This window comes from Microtus ochrogaster, chromosome 19, assembly GCF_000317375.1.
Source record: "Microtus ochrogaster isolate Prairie Vole_2 chromosome 19, MicOch1.0, whole genome shotgun sequence".
Taxonomy (NCBI): Eukaryota; Metazoa; Chordata; class Mammalia; order Rodentia; family Cricetidae; genus Microtus; species Microtus ochrogaster.
The window spans coordinates 2,327,867-2,342,139 of NC_022021.1; the positions used below are offsets into that span (position 1 = coordinate 2,327,867).

At 45.0% G+C, this 14,273-nt stretch overlaps 1 protein-coding gene across 2 annotated transcripts in view; it reads left to right on the top strand.

Moving 5' to 3' along the window:
* Arhgef28 (Rho guanine nucleotide exchange factor 28) overlaps positions 1–14,273 on the top strand; it is a 295,501-nt gene that overhangs the window by 150,779 nt on the left and 130,449 nt on the right. For both annotated transcript variants that reach the window (XM_005356442.3, XM_026783747.1), the window contains exons 8-9: positions 7,943–7,995; positions 8,471–8,531. In XM_005356442.3, coding sequence (XP_005356499.2) covers positions 7,943–7,995; positions 8,471–8,531 — 114 coding nt within the window. The remainder of the gene's footprint in view (positions 1–7,942; positions 7,996–8,470; positions 8,532–14,273) is intronic.

A 14,273-nucleotide genomic window follows, 5' to 3' on the forward strand; every position in this document is an offset into this window, starting at 1 on the left:
TATATATATATATGCCTGTATCAGTTAAAATGTTTTGTTAGTTCTTGGAGAGCTTCAGATAACTTGCTTTGGTCATATCCATCCCACGTCCCCCAACTCTCTCAGATTCAGCACCCCCATTCCTTATCCTTCTAATTTTGTATCCTATTTTTTTTAATCATTCAAAACTAATTTGTGCTGGCTGCCCTTTTATTCTTGGATCTGTGGTCTTGCATGGGAGCATGGTCAACTAACCAGGGGCCAGAGTCTTAGAGAATACTGTCTCTCCCCCTCCTGACATCTAGCAATTGCCAATAGCTCCACAGCTAGGGATGGGATTGTGCCTGAGTTGGGACTGAACAGGTCTTGCGTATGCTGTCCCGACCACTGTGAGTTCATATGTGCAGCTGTCTTGATGAGGTAGTGGTACAAGCTGGTGCAGCCAATATGGAAACAAGTACAGCAGTTCCTCAAAAAAAGAAGAAAAAGAAGAAGAAGAAGAAGAAGAAGAAGAAGAAGAAGAAGAAGAAGAAGAAGAAGAAGAAGAAGAAGAAGAAGAAACCACAAAAAGACTATAGTTATCATTCCTCTAAGCCAGAAGTGGTTTGTAATTACTTCCTTCACTCTACTGGGAAGCACATCCTTCCCCAGATTGTTTCTAGAGATCGAGTGTTGTTTCTTCCAAAAGAAGACTACTTCCATCAGTAATGCTCCAAGGATAAAGACAGGCTGTCAAGCTGAGAGCAGGCCCGTCATGTATACTGTTAGAACAATATCAGCTTTTTCCCATCCTCAAACAAAAAGTCTTCTCATCTTCCACTGCATCACAGAACTGAAGGATGTGGTTTGCACTGGAATAGACCATCTGGTTGAACCACCTTGTGTGGCTCAGAGGCCAGGGCCTCCCCAGAGTTCACCTCGAGGCGATGGATTTGTTTCGCTCTTAATTTAGATTCTTTCTTCCAGATGAGTCAACTTATCAGACTTGGGATGAGTGTACAACTCAGATAAGGAGAAATAGTTTTCAATAGTTTATCCTAAACATGCAGCCACAGAATCCTTTCTTGAAGTAGACTCTAAGTGAGTCTACTCAGACTGTGATAACCCTAATGGGAAGTCGCACATTGTTTGTCTCTTTGAAAGGCGACTTCCTTCATCATCTTATTTAAACAGTTGACTAAATTCAGAAAATTAATGCCCTAATTTCACTTTGAAATCTAATGACTTTTTTCTTAGAGCTTCTGCTTATTGGTGATCACAACCACATTTTGAGGCAGAGGTTGTCTCTCCTCCCAGCCCATGATTGAATCTTTCCCCTGTGAGAGCCTAGGGATAGAATGTGCACAGGTGTAGAAGTTCATAAGGTACATATGAAAGAGTCATCATATGACATACACTCAAGAGGAAAGAGACTCACGTCTGCATACAAACTTGTATGATGACTGTTGAAAAGAAAAAGAAAAAAGTAATTTCCATTCTACGTGGATGTCCATGGCAGCACTAGTTTATACCAGGTACGTTTTTCTGAAGATCAGAGCATCAAATGTTCTTAAAATAATCTCACATGTTCCCCTAAATATTTTCAGAATACCAATCAAATGTGTAGCTTAACTCAAAAGTACTTTTTTTGGTCATAGCATTCACTAGCATCCAAACCTTTGCTTCATGCCGTGGCTTTTAAAGTTGGGCTGAGGAGATGGTTTTGTGAATAAAGTTTGTGCTTTCCAGGTATGGGGGCCAGAGTTCCAATTCCCAGAACCTAAATCAAAAATGGGGCCAGTGCCTGTATCCCAGCACTTGTGAGGTAGAGGCGGGCTCTGGGGCTCCTTGCGGGCAGTCTCCCCTTGGAGAGCAGCCTGATGGTCAGCTCTGGGCTCAGTGGGAGACCCTGCCCGACTCAGTAAACAAGTAGACAGTGACGGGAGAGGGACAACCGGTATCAGCCTCTGGCATACACATACCCATGCACATGTGAACACAAGTGTTCCTCTGCATATATGAACACATACATATATACATCACACATACATATGCAAAAGTAAAATAAACATTTTAAAAAATCATGAACTGTGTTTGTGTTAAATTTTAGGTGAGATGTGCTTAAGTCCAGAACTGTTCTTCACATGTTTGATTCCCCCCTCCCCAGTGTTTGATACTTTTAAAATACACATAGGGGCTGTATTTATGCTTGCTGGCATACACTCTTCCATAGTTCACATGTAGCCCTTTTGTGTGGCAACTTCTGTTTTACTTCACTCAAACATAGAAAATTTGGAGCATCGGTACTAATAATAATTCTGTAGTTGAGTTTCATTTTTATTTTTTCTTTGTTTCTTTTTTCCCATTTAATAAAAGCAGAGTTACAGGTTGTTGTGAGCTTCTTGACATGGGTCTTGGGAACGAAACTCCTGTCCTCTGGAAGATCAGCAAGTGTTCTTTATCACAGAACCTTCTTTCTATCCCCACCCCCAAATAAAGATTTTAATCATTAAAAAATAAAGAAGTACGGATATAGTACTTGAAGACATGGTGCTGTGTTAATAAAGCCAGTTACAAAAGGTCACACGATTCTGCCTGTATAAAATACCTTAAGTAGACAAAGCACTGAGAGAAATGAGGGTAGTGGTTGCCAGGGCTGGGCTGTGGGAAGGAGGTCAGAGGGCAGTTGATTGGTCATGGCTGTGGGTTTTCATGTTGGCATGAGGAAGATGTTCTAAAATTGATGGTGGGGGATGGTTGCACACCGTGGACCATGCTAAAGCCAAGTGAATTGTGGTGTGCCCTAACCAAATGGCTGGTGTGCCGTGTACATTGCACAAGGCTAGATAAAGCTTCACCTACATTAAAATTGCTATATTCTCCTCTGTTGGTGGTTATACTGATACTTGCTTTTCAAGTTTCCTTAAACAATTACTGTTGTAGCTCAGAAAAGAAGTATTAAGAATAATTTAGCTAAAAGTATTTCATGAAGATGCCATTTTTTTCTTCTGAGTAATTCCAGATGTAAAAATAAAGTGAGCCTGAGCCAGCACAGGGGGAAGTCCCTGGGGGCCAGAGCACACAGATTTGCATGGGTGTCTCTGCTGCTGTAACTCCACTGGGATGATTTGAGCTCGTGGGCTTGCCTAATGTGTGGGCTCTTGGAGGAAAGGACTCATTGGGACTTTTGTGGATAACCGCCTCATTGTTTCCCCCATGCCTTACCAGGGCCAGCAGCATGCGCGTGCCCATTAATATTCCCACTTGGGGAAAAAGGGAGAAATTCAATAGAAGTCCAAGCATTTTAATAAATAGTTCGTGATTTAAGAGTATCTCCTTCGCTATATTAGCTGCATGCTCATGTTGGGGTGAAACACTAAGCAACAGAAGGAAGTGAGTAAGTCAGCAGTGAAACCTTGGTGCACACGAGGGAGGGGGCAGAGCCACACGTGAGGGAAGAAGCCCGGGACAGAGCCCACGCCTGTCCAGTTAGCCTGGTGGTCAGACTTTAGTAATGAGATTGTGCTGTTACTGCAGGTGTTTGAATTAGCAATTTAATACAGCAAGCAACTTCCCTTCTTCTCCCCATCCAGAGCTTCCCTGACACCCACCATATCCCATCAGATGGATGTAAGTGGGTGGGAGACTTCTTGATCCCCCACCTTGTATGTAACGGGCAGGGGATACAATTGTTCATTCCCAGACTGTTGCAAGGAGCGGCCGCTTGTTTGTCCCAGCTGCCCAGAACCAAAATAAACACACAAACTATATTAATTAAATCACTGCTTGGCCCATTAGTTCTAACTTCTTATTGGCTAACTCTTACACCTTAATTTAACCCATCTCCATTAATCTATCTATCACCACATGGCAGTGGCTTACCGGCAAAGATTCAGCATGTCTGACTCTGGCGGCTCCATGGTGTCTCCCTGACTCTGCCTTCTTCCTCCCAGCATTCAATCCAGTCCTTCCCACCTACCTAAGTTCTGCCCTATCAACAGGCCAAGGCAGTTTCTTTATTCATTAATGGTAATCACAACACACAGAGGAGACTCCTGCATCACCAGACCAATTTGATCCCAGCCCAAAGTCTGTTTCCAGAATGCATTCATTGTGCAAGAGGAGAAAAGCACGCAGTTAAAGACTGTTTGGTTTTGTTTTTTGAGACAGGCTATTATCTTGTGTAGCTCAGGCTGTCCTGGAACTTACTACATGACCCCCTGCCTCAGCCTTCCCAATAAGGAATGTGACACACCTCCAAGAGCTCAGAGGATGTGTGAATTACTGTGTTGCTAGAGGGGCTGTAGGGTGAGGATAAGCATTATTAGGGTGCTGTTTTATTTGATCGAGAGGCAGAGCACATGGATGTGGCCACCAGCTTGCCAGCTAAGTGCAGGACACGTCTGCCAGTCTCTGTTAGGTGTGGCCATCAACCGTGAAGTGGAATGGTAGAAAGCAGCACCCGTGGGCAGCCCCGCTCCGGTGAGAGCGTTTCTCTGTCCTTTCTGGAGGAAGGGTCCCTTGTTTAGCCCCAGGACTGTTGAGAGGTTCTGGCTCACTTTCTGTTGCATAAGTCTCCACTCTGGCTCCATTTTACAAGAAGAGGTAATAAAGCTCATCCGTGGAGGTAAGCTTTTCTCCAGGCAAATCTTAATGAGACCTTGATCCTAATCTTACAGCTACTTATCCCTGGGGTAAGAATCCCTGTTTGTTGGTGCTGTGTCATTAGTGAACATGAGTATTAGCGATGATCTCTCATTTTATTATGGTTTGGCAATATTTTAAAAAACATGTTTATCGAGTTGGGTAAGTGCGATTTAGAGAGGTAATCCTTCCTTGTGGGTGGACCTTGAAGACATTAACAGGCCCTTAAAGCAGAATAGTTAGAGTTACTGATACTATTATCAACCAAGGGTTGCTATAGCAACGAGTGGTTTGATTGCACCGTGCAATTGGTGGTACCCTGGGCTAGTGTAAAAGGAGCCCACTAATTTAACAGAAAGTCTCCTGGAGCAATTTAATTAAACCCCAGTAGAATGAGCACTGTATTCTCTGAGAGACCCTGAGGTATTCTGGCTAGTGCTTCTAAGTTAATGAAAGATGAGCTATGAATCTGAATCTGCACATTTTCACAAAATTTAAAAAGTAACTTTAGGGTGAGGATTTTTATATATCTGAAAGTTATTTTTAAAGTTAAAAGTAGTTATAATGGAAATCTCTCATTTTATTATGGAGTATATGTAGCAGATCTTAAAAATATTTGAAATTTTATTGTCTTACGGTTTTTACCAAGTAGATATTATATTTGAGTCTACCCCCATGCCTGTTTCCCTCTTTTCTCATCCTCCCTCACATCCTGTTAGTCTACTTCCTTCATTACTATGTATATACATACATACATACATACATACATACATGATTTATGTATTTATATAAAATCTAGGAACCACAAATGAAAGAAATAGATAATATTTGTCTTTCTGAGACTGGCTTCTTTCACTTCATATGATTACCTCCAGTATGTCCATTTTTCTACAGCAGTTGTATAATAATAATAATAATAGGGCTGGAGAGATGGCTCAGAGGTTAAGAACCCTGACTGTTCTTCCAGAGGTCCTGAGTTCAATTCCCAGCAACCACATGGTGGCTCACAACCATCTGTAATGAGATCCGGTGCCCCCTTCTGGTGTGCAGGCCTTCATGGAAGGAATGTTGTATATATAATAAATAAATAAATCAAAAAAAATAATATTAAATGTCACCGGAGGCTGTAAGGGAAAATGTAGGAATGGAAATATGCTAAGATCATGGTCATTTGAGGATGGGACTGAGGGAGAAAGCTTAACGAACCCTTTGATGTTGCAAAGAGACAACAGGCCATATCCTGCTTTCCAAGGTGCGCTTCAGAATAAAGAAGAGCCTGCGTGTATGGAATGCTTTAGGGATACAGTGGTCTGGAGTGGCGTTAAGGGCATAGCCTGTAGCCAGAAGGATGGAGTTGTGTGGTCCCCATCCTCTCAGGTGCAGATGTGCTCCTGGAACCTTGGTTCTGGCTACTCTCTTCTTTGGCACATTGCCCCTATCTTCTCTACCTGAAGTTTTATCATGTTGGTATGAGTTTCCAAAGGTCTTCCTCAGCTACCCCTAGGTGGCAAACACCACGGGAGGTGATTTGCACCAATTCTGTGCATCTCTGAAGTGGGCTGGAAAACTTATTTTAACTGTTTGCTTTGGACTTTTGGCACTGAAAGGGTACAGTCTCAAAGGCAAAACCGGTCTGTTTTCGCTTGTATGGCTGTTCTTCACGCAAATGTTACTCTTCCGCCACCCAGAGGCCATATTGGGAAGTTCATGTGAAAGCTGGCATTAAGTACCAGCCATCAGTACAACCTCATCTCTTTTCTCTGTTGAGAAGAGTTGACACAACCGCACAAAATTGGGGTTATTATGCTTTCATTTTTATCAAGAAACATAATAAGCATTATGAGTTTATGATCAATACACAGTTGTCCAGTGTCACTGTAGTGTGCTTGCTTGGTCTAAGATAAATCCAGTTATTCCTTAAAAAAAAAAAACAAAAAAAACCCATTCATTTTTACCTATGTGTATGTTTGTATGTTGTGTGTGAGTATGCACACATGTATGTGTGGGTGCCAGTAGAGGTCAGAAAAGGATGTCAGATTCCCCGGAGCTGAAGTTGCCAGCAGTTGTGGGTGCTGAGAACTGAGCTTGGGTCCTCTGTAAGTGCAGCAAGTGCTCTTGTCACCTGAGCCATCCCTCCAGCCCAGACTCAGTTATTCTTCGGTATTAACAAAAATGCGACCAGTGGAGTTGAGGCTGTTCGTTTTTGCCTCCATCACTTCCTATTCCGTCATTCCAATCTGTCACCCTTACCACCTGGTTTGTCGTTGAGAGCCTTTCATTGAGGCCTTGAACGTTTCCTATGCAGAAACATAGACTGACCCCCATCTCTAGCTGTGCTAAGAGCTTGAATCAACCCACTTGGAGGTTTGAGGCAGAAGGCAACTGAAATTAGCAGGAGAGACCAAAGGGTAGGGAATGTCCAGTTTCTGAACTGTCTGGGGAAATTCCTGGCATTTCTCTGAGACCACATCAGAAAGGTCCTTGGGGGCTGTGAAGCTGAGATCATAGAAAAGACCCCGAGGCCCCCAGGGCTGTATATTCCTTTAAATTCAGGGGGAAAGTTTTCAGCTTCTGCCCCTGCTAGGGATGTCAGTATGTACTTATTCCTATGCCTGCACTCTGCGGCTATGCTGACAGTCTTCACACTTGTGTCCGGGAACAGAGTATCTGGGAAGAGAACCAATCAGTCAAGGAACAGAGAAACATACCACCTCACCTGGGTTTCCTGTTCATCACAGGACATCCTGAACACTGTTTCCAGGAAAAGCTTCACTGCGAGGGGGATACCTGGGCCATCTGGGGCATCTAGGGCCAGCCACCGCCTGGTCAGCCTGGCCAGCTGAGGCCGGTGCTGAGGACGGTGTGGCGTGTTCCACTTTCAGCGCTGCAGAAGGGACAGCAGGGTTTCTTTGCGAATGAGTTAGTTATTTCCCTTTCTTCCATTGCCATCTGTGGAATCCAGGGGAAGAGGCAAGTGGGATTTGCTCAGATGGGTACCAGTCGCATCCTCTGCATCTGTGCTATTGTGTAGAAGCTTCAGGGATGAGCATCCTTCCTTTGCCACCCCCCCACCCCCGCTGCTGCCCCAGGATTTCCAGTAAGAGTTCCCTGCCTTATTTACATCTTAATATACACAAACAATGCCAGTGTGTGTGTGTGTGTGTGTGTGTTCGTTCAGGGGATCAAATGCTTCATTCTTTGATAGGGTCGACTGTTAAGAAGTCTAATCTAAAAACCCAGCTAATACCCTATTTATAATGTGTCATCCTCTTTCTTTGCCCCACCCCCTTTTAAGTAAAGCTCTATTCAGCAATTCTAATGAGAATGATTTCTTTTGCAGAGATTAAGAATGTGGAGTCTGACAGATCTCCGCCTGAGGAGGAGGATGGAAAGGTAAGGACTGATGGTTGTTTGGCCTTGCTGTCTTCCTTCTGTATTAAAGTAGACATGACAGTTGAGCCAGGGTTCATAGAAGTCCACAAATAAGCAGAAGTGTGCCCCAAATCCAATTTCTTATATTAGGATCACAATGGGCTACTCTTTTATGACCAAACCTTGCTATCTGTCCGAGTTGTCGCTGTTACATATACAAGATAGCTGACAGCGTCCTCCGGTGCATTCCATACTGGAAGCTTCTCATCCATGGATTTTGCTGACACCGCTTTACCCGTGGCCAGCCTCCAGGTGTGCTTTAGCTGGACATGCATCCTTTCCTTGTTTTTAGCCCCTGGTGCTAATTATAAACACAGGCGGATTTCCTGTTTATGTGTTGTGATGTGGTTTCATTGATGTTTCCCAAGAGCGTCATTCTAGCTCACGAGAAACAGACATTAGATAAATCCACGAACTGCTTTCCCGTGTCTTTCAGTGTGTCAAAAGCCAGGTGGATGGACAGGACGAACACGAAGACCAGGAGCGCCTAGATTTGGGTATGTTCCAAATGCTGCACTCCCTGCAGCCGGGGGGTACCGTGAACCGGATGAGTGGTGAACGGAAAGAAAATGCGTTGTAGTATGAAATTTTCTTCCCCGGCAACCTGGCTTACTTCTTTCGGACCACCCAGGTCAGTTTTCTTTAGAGTTCCAGTCATTGCACCACAACTTCTGTTTACAATCTAGAACACACAGGAAGAACTTACCACATTTCCCAAGGGGCTTCATTCGCTCTGCCAGACTCTGGCATGGTAGTTGTCATGGTTACCTCGTTATCACAATGTAGTGGGCGCTGGGACCTTCATTTTAGGGAGGCCCCCCCAAGCCCATGGAGTGGAAGTATAGGACTAGACTTGGGGTGTATGCTGCCTGTTTAACAGTGCGGATCAGTGTGTTCCTACAGACATGACCCTCTGTGGTCTACCCCCAACTCCCAGGCCTTAGGAGAAGACCAGTAGCTGTGGTGGGTGTGGGCCCCTTAAGTGGGGGAGGGGATAAAAGTGGTACTTTCCATGGACCTGGATATTCTCATCTACTCCCAGGTGTTCTAGTCTCTGTTCCCTGGGCTCCTCCCCAGGACTCCCCTCTGGGTGTTTTCTACTTCTTCAAGGCTAGCTTGGATCACAGGCATAGAGGCAAGTGGAGGAGAATGAAGTTGTCTGGGTAGGAGGATGTGGGTCAGGCTACCCGGGATGTGTGCGAGGCTCCTTCAGGCGTGGTGCAGTTGGGGCACCATGCACACCCAGAGAACATGTGAGAACAGAGCTGCCTTGGCCCGGCTGAGGAGGCTGGGGCCCAGGCCAGTGGCCAGGCTATTGAGGGTTGAGAGTGTATTGAGCAAGCTGCAAAGGTGGTTGGCTTAAGGAGGCACCGTGAGGGGTTCCTGGAGGTTCTGGTTGTGTTTGGCATCCTTGGTAGGCACGTGTCAAAGCTGTTACCACAGTTGGGAAATCCCATAACCTAGAGGAGGCCAGGAGGAAGAGCCCGTAGGGTCGGTTGAGCGTGCTGCGCTGGGCTTGGCCCTTATCCAGCGGTGTGGTTTGCTGGATGTCCCTGCCTGAGGTGCTGCTGAACTTGGAACAGAAGCTTCGTTGTGCACTGGGAAGTGTGCATACATCTGTGAGAATAGTAATTTATTTCCAGAGCCCAGATCAGAGGAAGAGGAAGGAGAAAAAACAAACCAAACACAAGCAAGCATCATGAAATGGATGGCCGGTGTGGGCCCCAGAGCTGGGAGCGGGGCTGCTATTCACACACACAGGATGTTTCATCTACGGGTTGCATCACATCCCCGGGAATCAGCTTTGAAGACTGTTTACTCAGACAAATTGCTGGGGGAGGAGGGGTTGGCTGTCAAAAGTATTAAATAGTGGGATTATTTTTAATTTGGGGCTCTAAAAATTCTCCCCAGTCTCTCACGGCGCACTTGTTGGGCGAGAAGATTTCTGCTTTGTAAACTGCAGTAGCTCTGCCTAAACTGAGTGCTTGGTCAGTGAGGTCATTGCCTCTGAAGGGGAACATTAGGAAGGCTGAGAGAGAGAGAGACAGAGAGAGAGACAGAGAGACAGAGAGACATAGAGACAAACAGAGAGAAAGAGATAGAGACAGACAGAAAGAAACAGAGAGACAGAAAGAGACAGAGAGAGACAGAAAGAGAGAGACAAAGAGACAGAGAGACAGACAGACAGACCAAAAGAGACACAGAGAGAGAGAGACAGACAGACAGACAGACAGACAGACACACAGACACGGCGGGGGAAGGGGGAGAGATACTTACATCTAGTCATCTATGAAAAGGGCCACGGCCACGCCTTTCTAAATCTGGCATTTGCTTTGTTGTTTATTTAAACTTTTGAATGAAGAAGGGGGAAAAACCCTCCTAATTTTATGAAAGAAATAGGAAGAGACTTTAAAAGAACCCCTGAGACAGAGGAGAGGGCAGCAAGCAGTGAGCAACAGGCAGATGTGAGCCAGAGGCAGGAAGGGGAAACCCATGTTGTCTGTGTGTGCTGGTGCTCTGTCCAGACTCCCAGGAGCTGCTGAGAAAGCATGTGGGGGAGAGGTGTCCAGTCTTTGCCGTTTGTATTGCTTTCAGGTGTGCGGTACAAAGGGCGTTGTCGGCTTGTAAACCCAGTGTATCAGTGTTGTTGTGGGAGAGCTTTCTGTGTGGTGGTTGTGTCCGGACTGTGCTACTCAGAACAGCTGGCAGAAGCCACTCGTGTCTGATGAGCATCGGCTGTGTAAGCAGTGGGTCCGAAGAGGTGCAGGCTTAATTCGATTTGATTTTCTCCTATTGGACAGGTCAGGCTAGAGGAAGTTCCTCATGACCCCCTTACAGCACCACACTGGCTATTTGTTTATTCTCCAGCGATGACTGTCATTGTAGGAATTAGTGGGTACAAAATAGCTGGTAAACTCACCCAGTGCCCCAGACCTGTCAGGATGAGCAGTTGACATCAGTGTTGAGAAGATGACATTGATGTGAAGTCCAAAGCCTTTGGAGGCAATGGAAGGAAAGGAGCTAGCTGTGATGGTACAGCCAATTCTGGAGGCGAGATAGAGAAGAACACGTCCATTAGGTCGAGTTCACAGGACCAAGTGAGATGAAGAAATGGGGTCAAACCCATAACCAGAGCCGGGGTCAAGACTGGGTAGGGAGGGCTGGGAAGGAAGGAACATCTGCTGGATACGGGTTCAGGGTGTGGGGCATGCAGCGGGAGGGTGAGCTGGAATCCCTGCCTCAAGGCTACATAAGCCACACAGAATCAGCCAAGCAACAGGCCCCTTGGTCAGTTGCTGTTTGGCAGACTTCTACTGAAGAAGTTCACCTTGCATAACTTTGTTTGGAAATTAAGAGTTCCAGCTGAAAGGTAAGTTCCTTTCTGAGGACTGGGAAGCCTCAGTCCCAGTGTCTTAGATGATACACAAAAGCTTCTGAGAAGTGATGGCCTTCTCTGTCAGTGAGGAATGTTCCAGAGCATGAACGAGGTTGTATGGATCACACACCTGATGTCCTGACTGAAGGTTTATCTAATTATTCTTAATAATAAAAAATCGGGCGTCAGACACTGGGATAAGAGCCTAAATAAACAGAGAAGCAGCAGAGAAGCCAACAGTGACCTCCTGTCTCTTCCGTTCCTCCATCCAAAATGGTTGTGCTCCTCTTTTAGCTTCCCATACTACTTCTGTGTCTATCTGCCCTCAGTCATCCAAAACCTCTATGGTCAGCTAGCAGCTAGCTCCACCCTCTGACTCCAAGTAAGCTTTCTTGTCAGAATATGATCAAAATATCACACAACACCTGACTGATGCTTTTCTGTTGGCTTAGTGGCGACACATGAATCTGCTGATATTTTAATAATGGCCTCTCAGTCAGCATCCTGCCAGCCACTCAGGCCTGGAGGGACTTCAGGTCCCTCAAGCCTGGCTCTGCCACGGCTACCAAATGTAGGTTTTTAACTACATGTCTACTGTTCTATTTACCAACAAAGACTCAGAAGTCAGATGTGGGGGTGAAAACCTGCTAGATCGGAGAGGCCAAGGAGCAACCTGCTGACCTTCCTGTTTGGCTGAGACCCAGCAAAGGACTCATCTTTCCAGTCGTCCCAAACTAAAAAGACTGCAAAACTACAAGCCCCCTCCCTAAACCTTCCTGGGCATCTCTCTGTCTGTGTTCCTGGCTCCTCCAGACTCTATGGCTAATTCCAGTCAACCAGCTGCGGGCTCCACCCTGTGAACCAAGGTTGATTTTTATTTAATGAATGAAAACACAAACTCAGGATTCACAGTGTGATAGAATACCCCACAACGCCTGACACTTATTCTGAAACTAAATTTCCTGCAGTAATGTATCACCCATGCTCTTTGCCAGATTAAAGATTGCATGAACGCATTTGGACAGTCATTGGATTCAAGATGTATGAACACTAAAGCTATGTGTCATGTAGCCATTGGCATGGAAAAAAATGTGAAGGACTGGTGAAACCGAGATGGCGATCCAAGGGCATGGGAGCATGTCTTAACTTTTCCTGGGGGGGGCGGTGCTTCATGGGGTGGCGAGAGAGGGAGAGCTTCATGGGTGAGGGTGGGGTGGTGAGTGGAATTGGTTGGCGTTCATCTTGGGAAGTTTCGATACCGTGAAGCTCTGGCATGAAACCGTCTCTTATCTGTGGCTTTGAATCTGCCTGGCAGAGGGTGGGTTGGCAAAGTGCAGAGATTCTAAAGTGTATCTTGGTAAATAAGATTTCAGGTAGGGATTGGGACGATGGCTCAGGGGTTAAGACTACCTGCTGCTCCTGTGTAGTCCAGGGGTTTGATTCCTAGCACCCACAGCAGTACAGGGGTTCAGTGCCCTCTTCTGGCCTCTTTGGGCACTGCATTAATTCACTGAACAGTTCGCAAATGCACATTCAGGCAAAACATTTATACACATAAGTTAAAAATAAAGCTTTAAAAACTTTTGGGAAAATTAGTCTTTTATAGCTAGAGAAGGTATCAATACTTGTTGACAGAAGTTTCCTGTCTCAGAGCTGGTTGGTCCCAAATACCCAGCAGCTGCTTCCCAAATTACCACGCAGAGACTTAATATTATTTATAAATGCTCCACCAATACCTCAGGCTTATTATTAACTAGCTCTTACATTTTAAGTTAACCCATATTCCTTATTTATGCTCTGCCAGGTGGTGGTACCTTTTCTCAGTAAGGCATGCCCATCTTGCTCTCTCCATGTTTGTCCAGTGTGTTCTGACTCCGCCCTTCTCCTTCCCATCATCCTTAGCCTGGCTGCCCCACCTATACTTTCTGCCTGGCTACTGGCCAGTCAGCATTTTATTAAACCAATTATGTGGCAAATCTTTGCAATGTATAAGAGGATTATCCCACAGCAAATACTTGTGGAAAAAATGAAAAGATGGTTGCTACTGAATTTGGATATCTCTCCTCCCTGGACTTTTCAACAGAGTGGTGATCAGGCAAATAATGTAATTTCATCCTTCATTATTCCTTACAACCCATGAGTAACTTCTGTCTAAGAAAGTAACCAAAAGGTTGCTGAACATATTTTTTTTTCAAAAGCTTGAATGCTTTTACAAGAAAAAAAAATAAAATGGGTACGCATTGTAGTTGTTATGAGTGATGTGGCCAGCTCATGCTGGAGCTCAAATTGCAAATATTTTTTAAAAATTTTGAGTCATATTTTCATTTTTTTTCTTGTTTTTTTCAAGACAGGGTTTCTCTGTGGTTTTGGAGCCTGTCCTGGAACTAGCTTTTGTAGACCAGGCTGGTCTCGAACTCACAGAGACCCGCCTGCCTCTGCCTCCCGAGTGCTGGGATTAAAGGTGTGCGCCACCACTGCCCGGCATTTTTTTATAGTTTTAATGTTTCATTATCTTAAAATATTTATTGTATGTACATGTGTCTTTTGCCTGCATGTATGTCTATGAATCATTCAGTGAATACACGCAGTGCCCCATGCGTGCCTGGTGCCCTCAGAGGCCAGAAGGGGAGGTTTCAGATCTACTGGAACCGGAGTGACAGGTGGTTGTGACCTGAGATATGGGTGCTGAACTCGAACTCAGATCATCTGGAAGAGCAACCAGTGCTTACTTAATTGCTAAGCTATCGCTCTGACTCCTAATTTTTTAGTTTTTTTTTAAATAATAGATTAATTTCTTTGACTGTTTCATACATATATACAATGCATATTGATCACCATTACCTTTGGGTCATTTTTGTTGTTT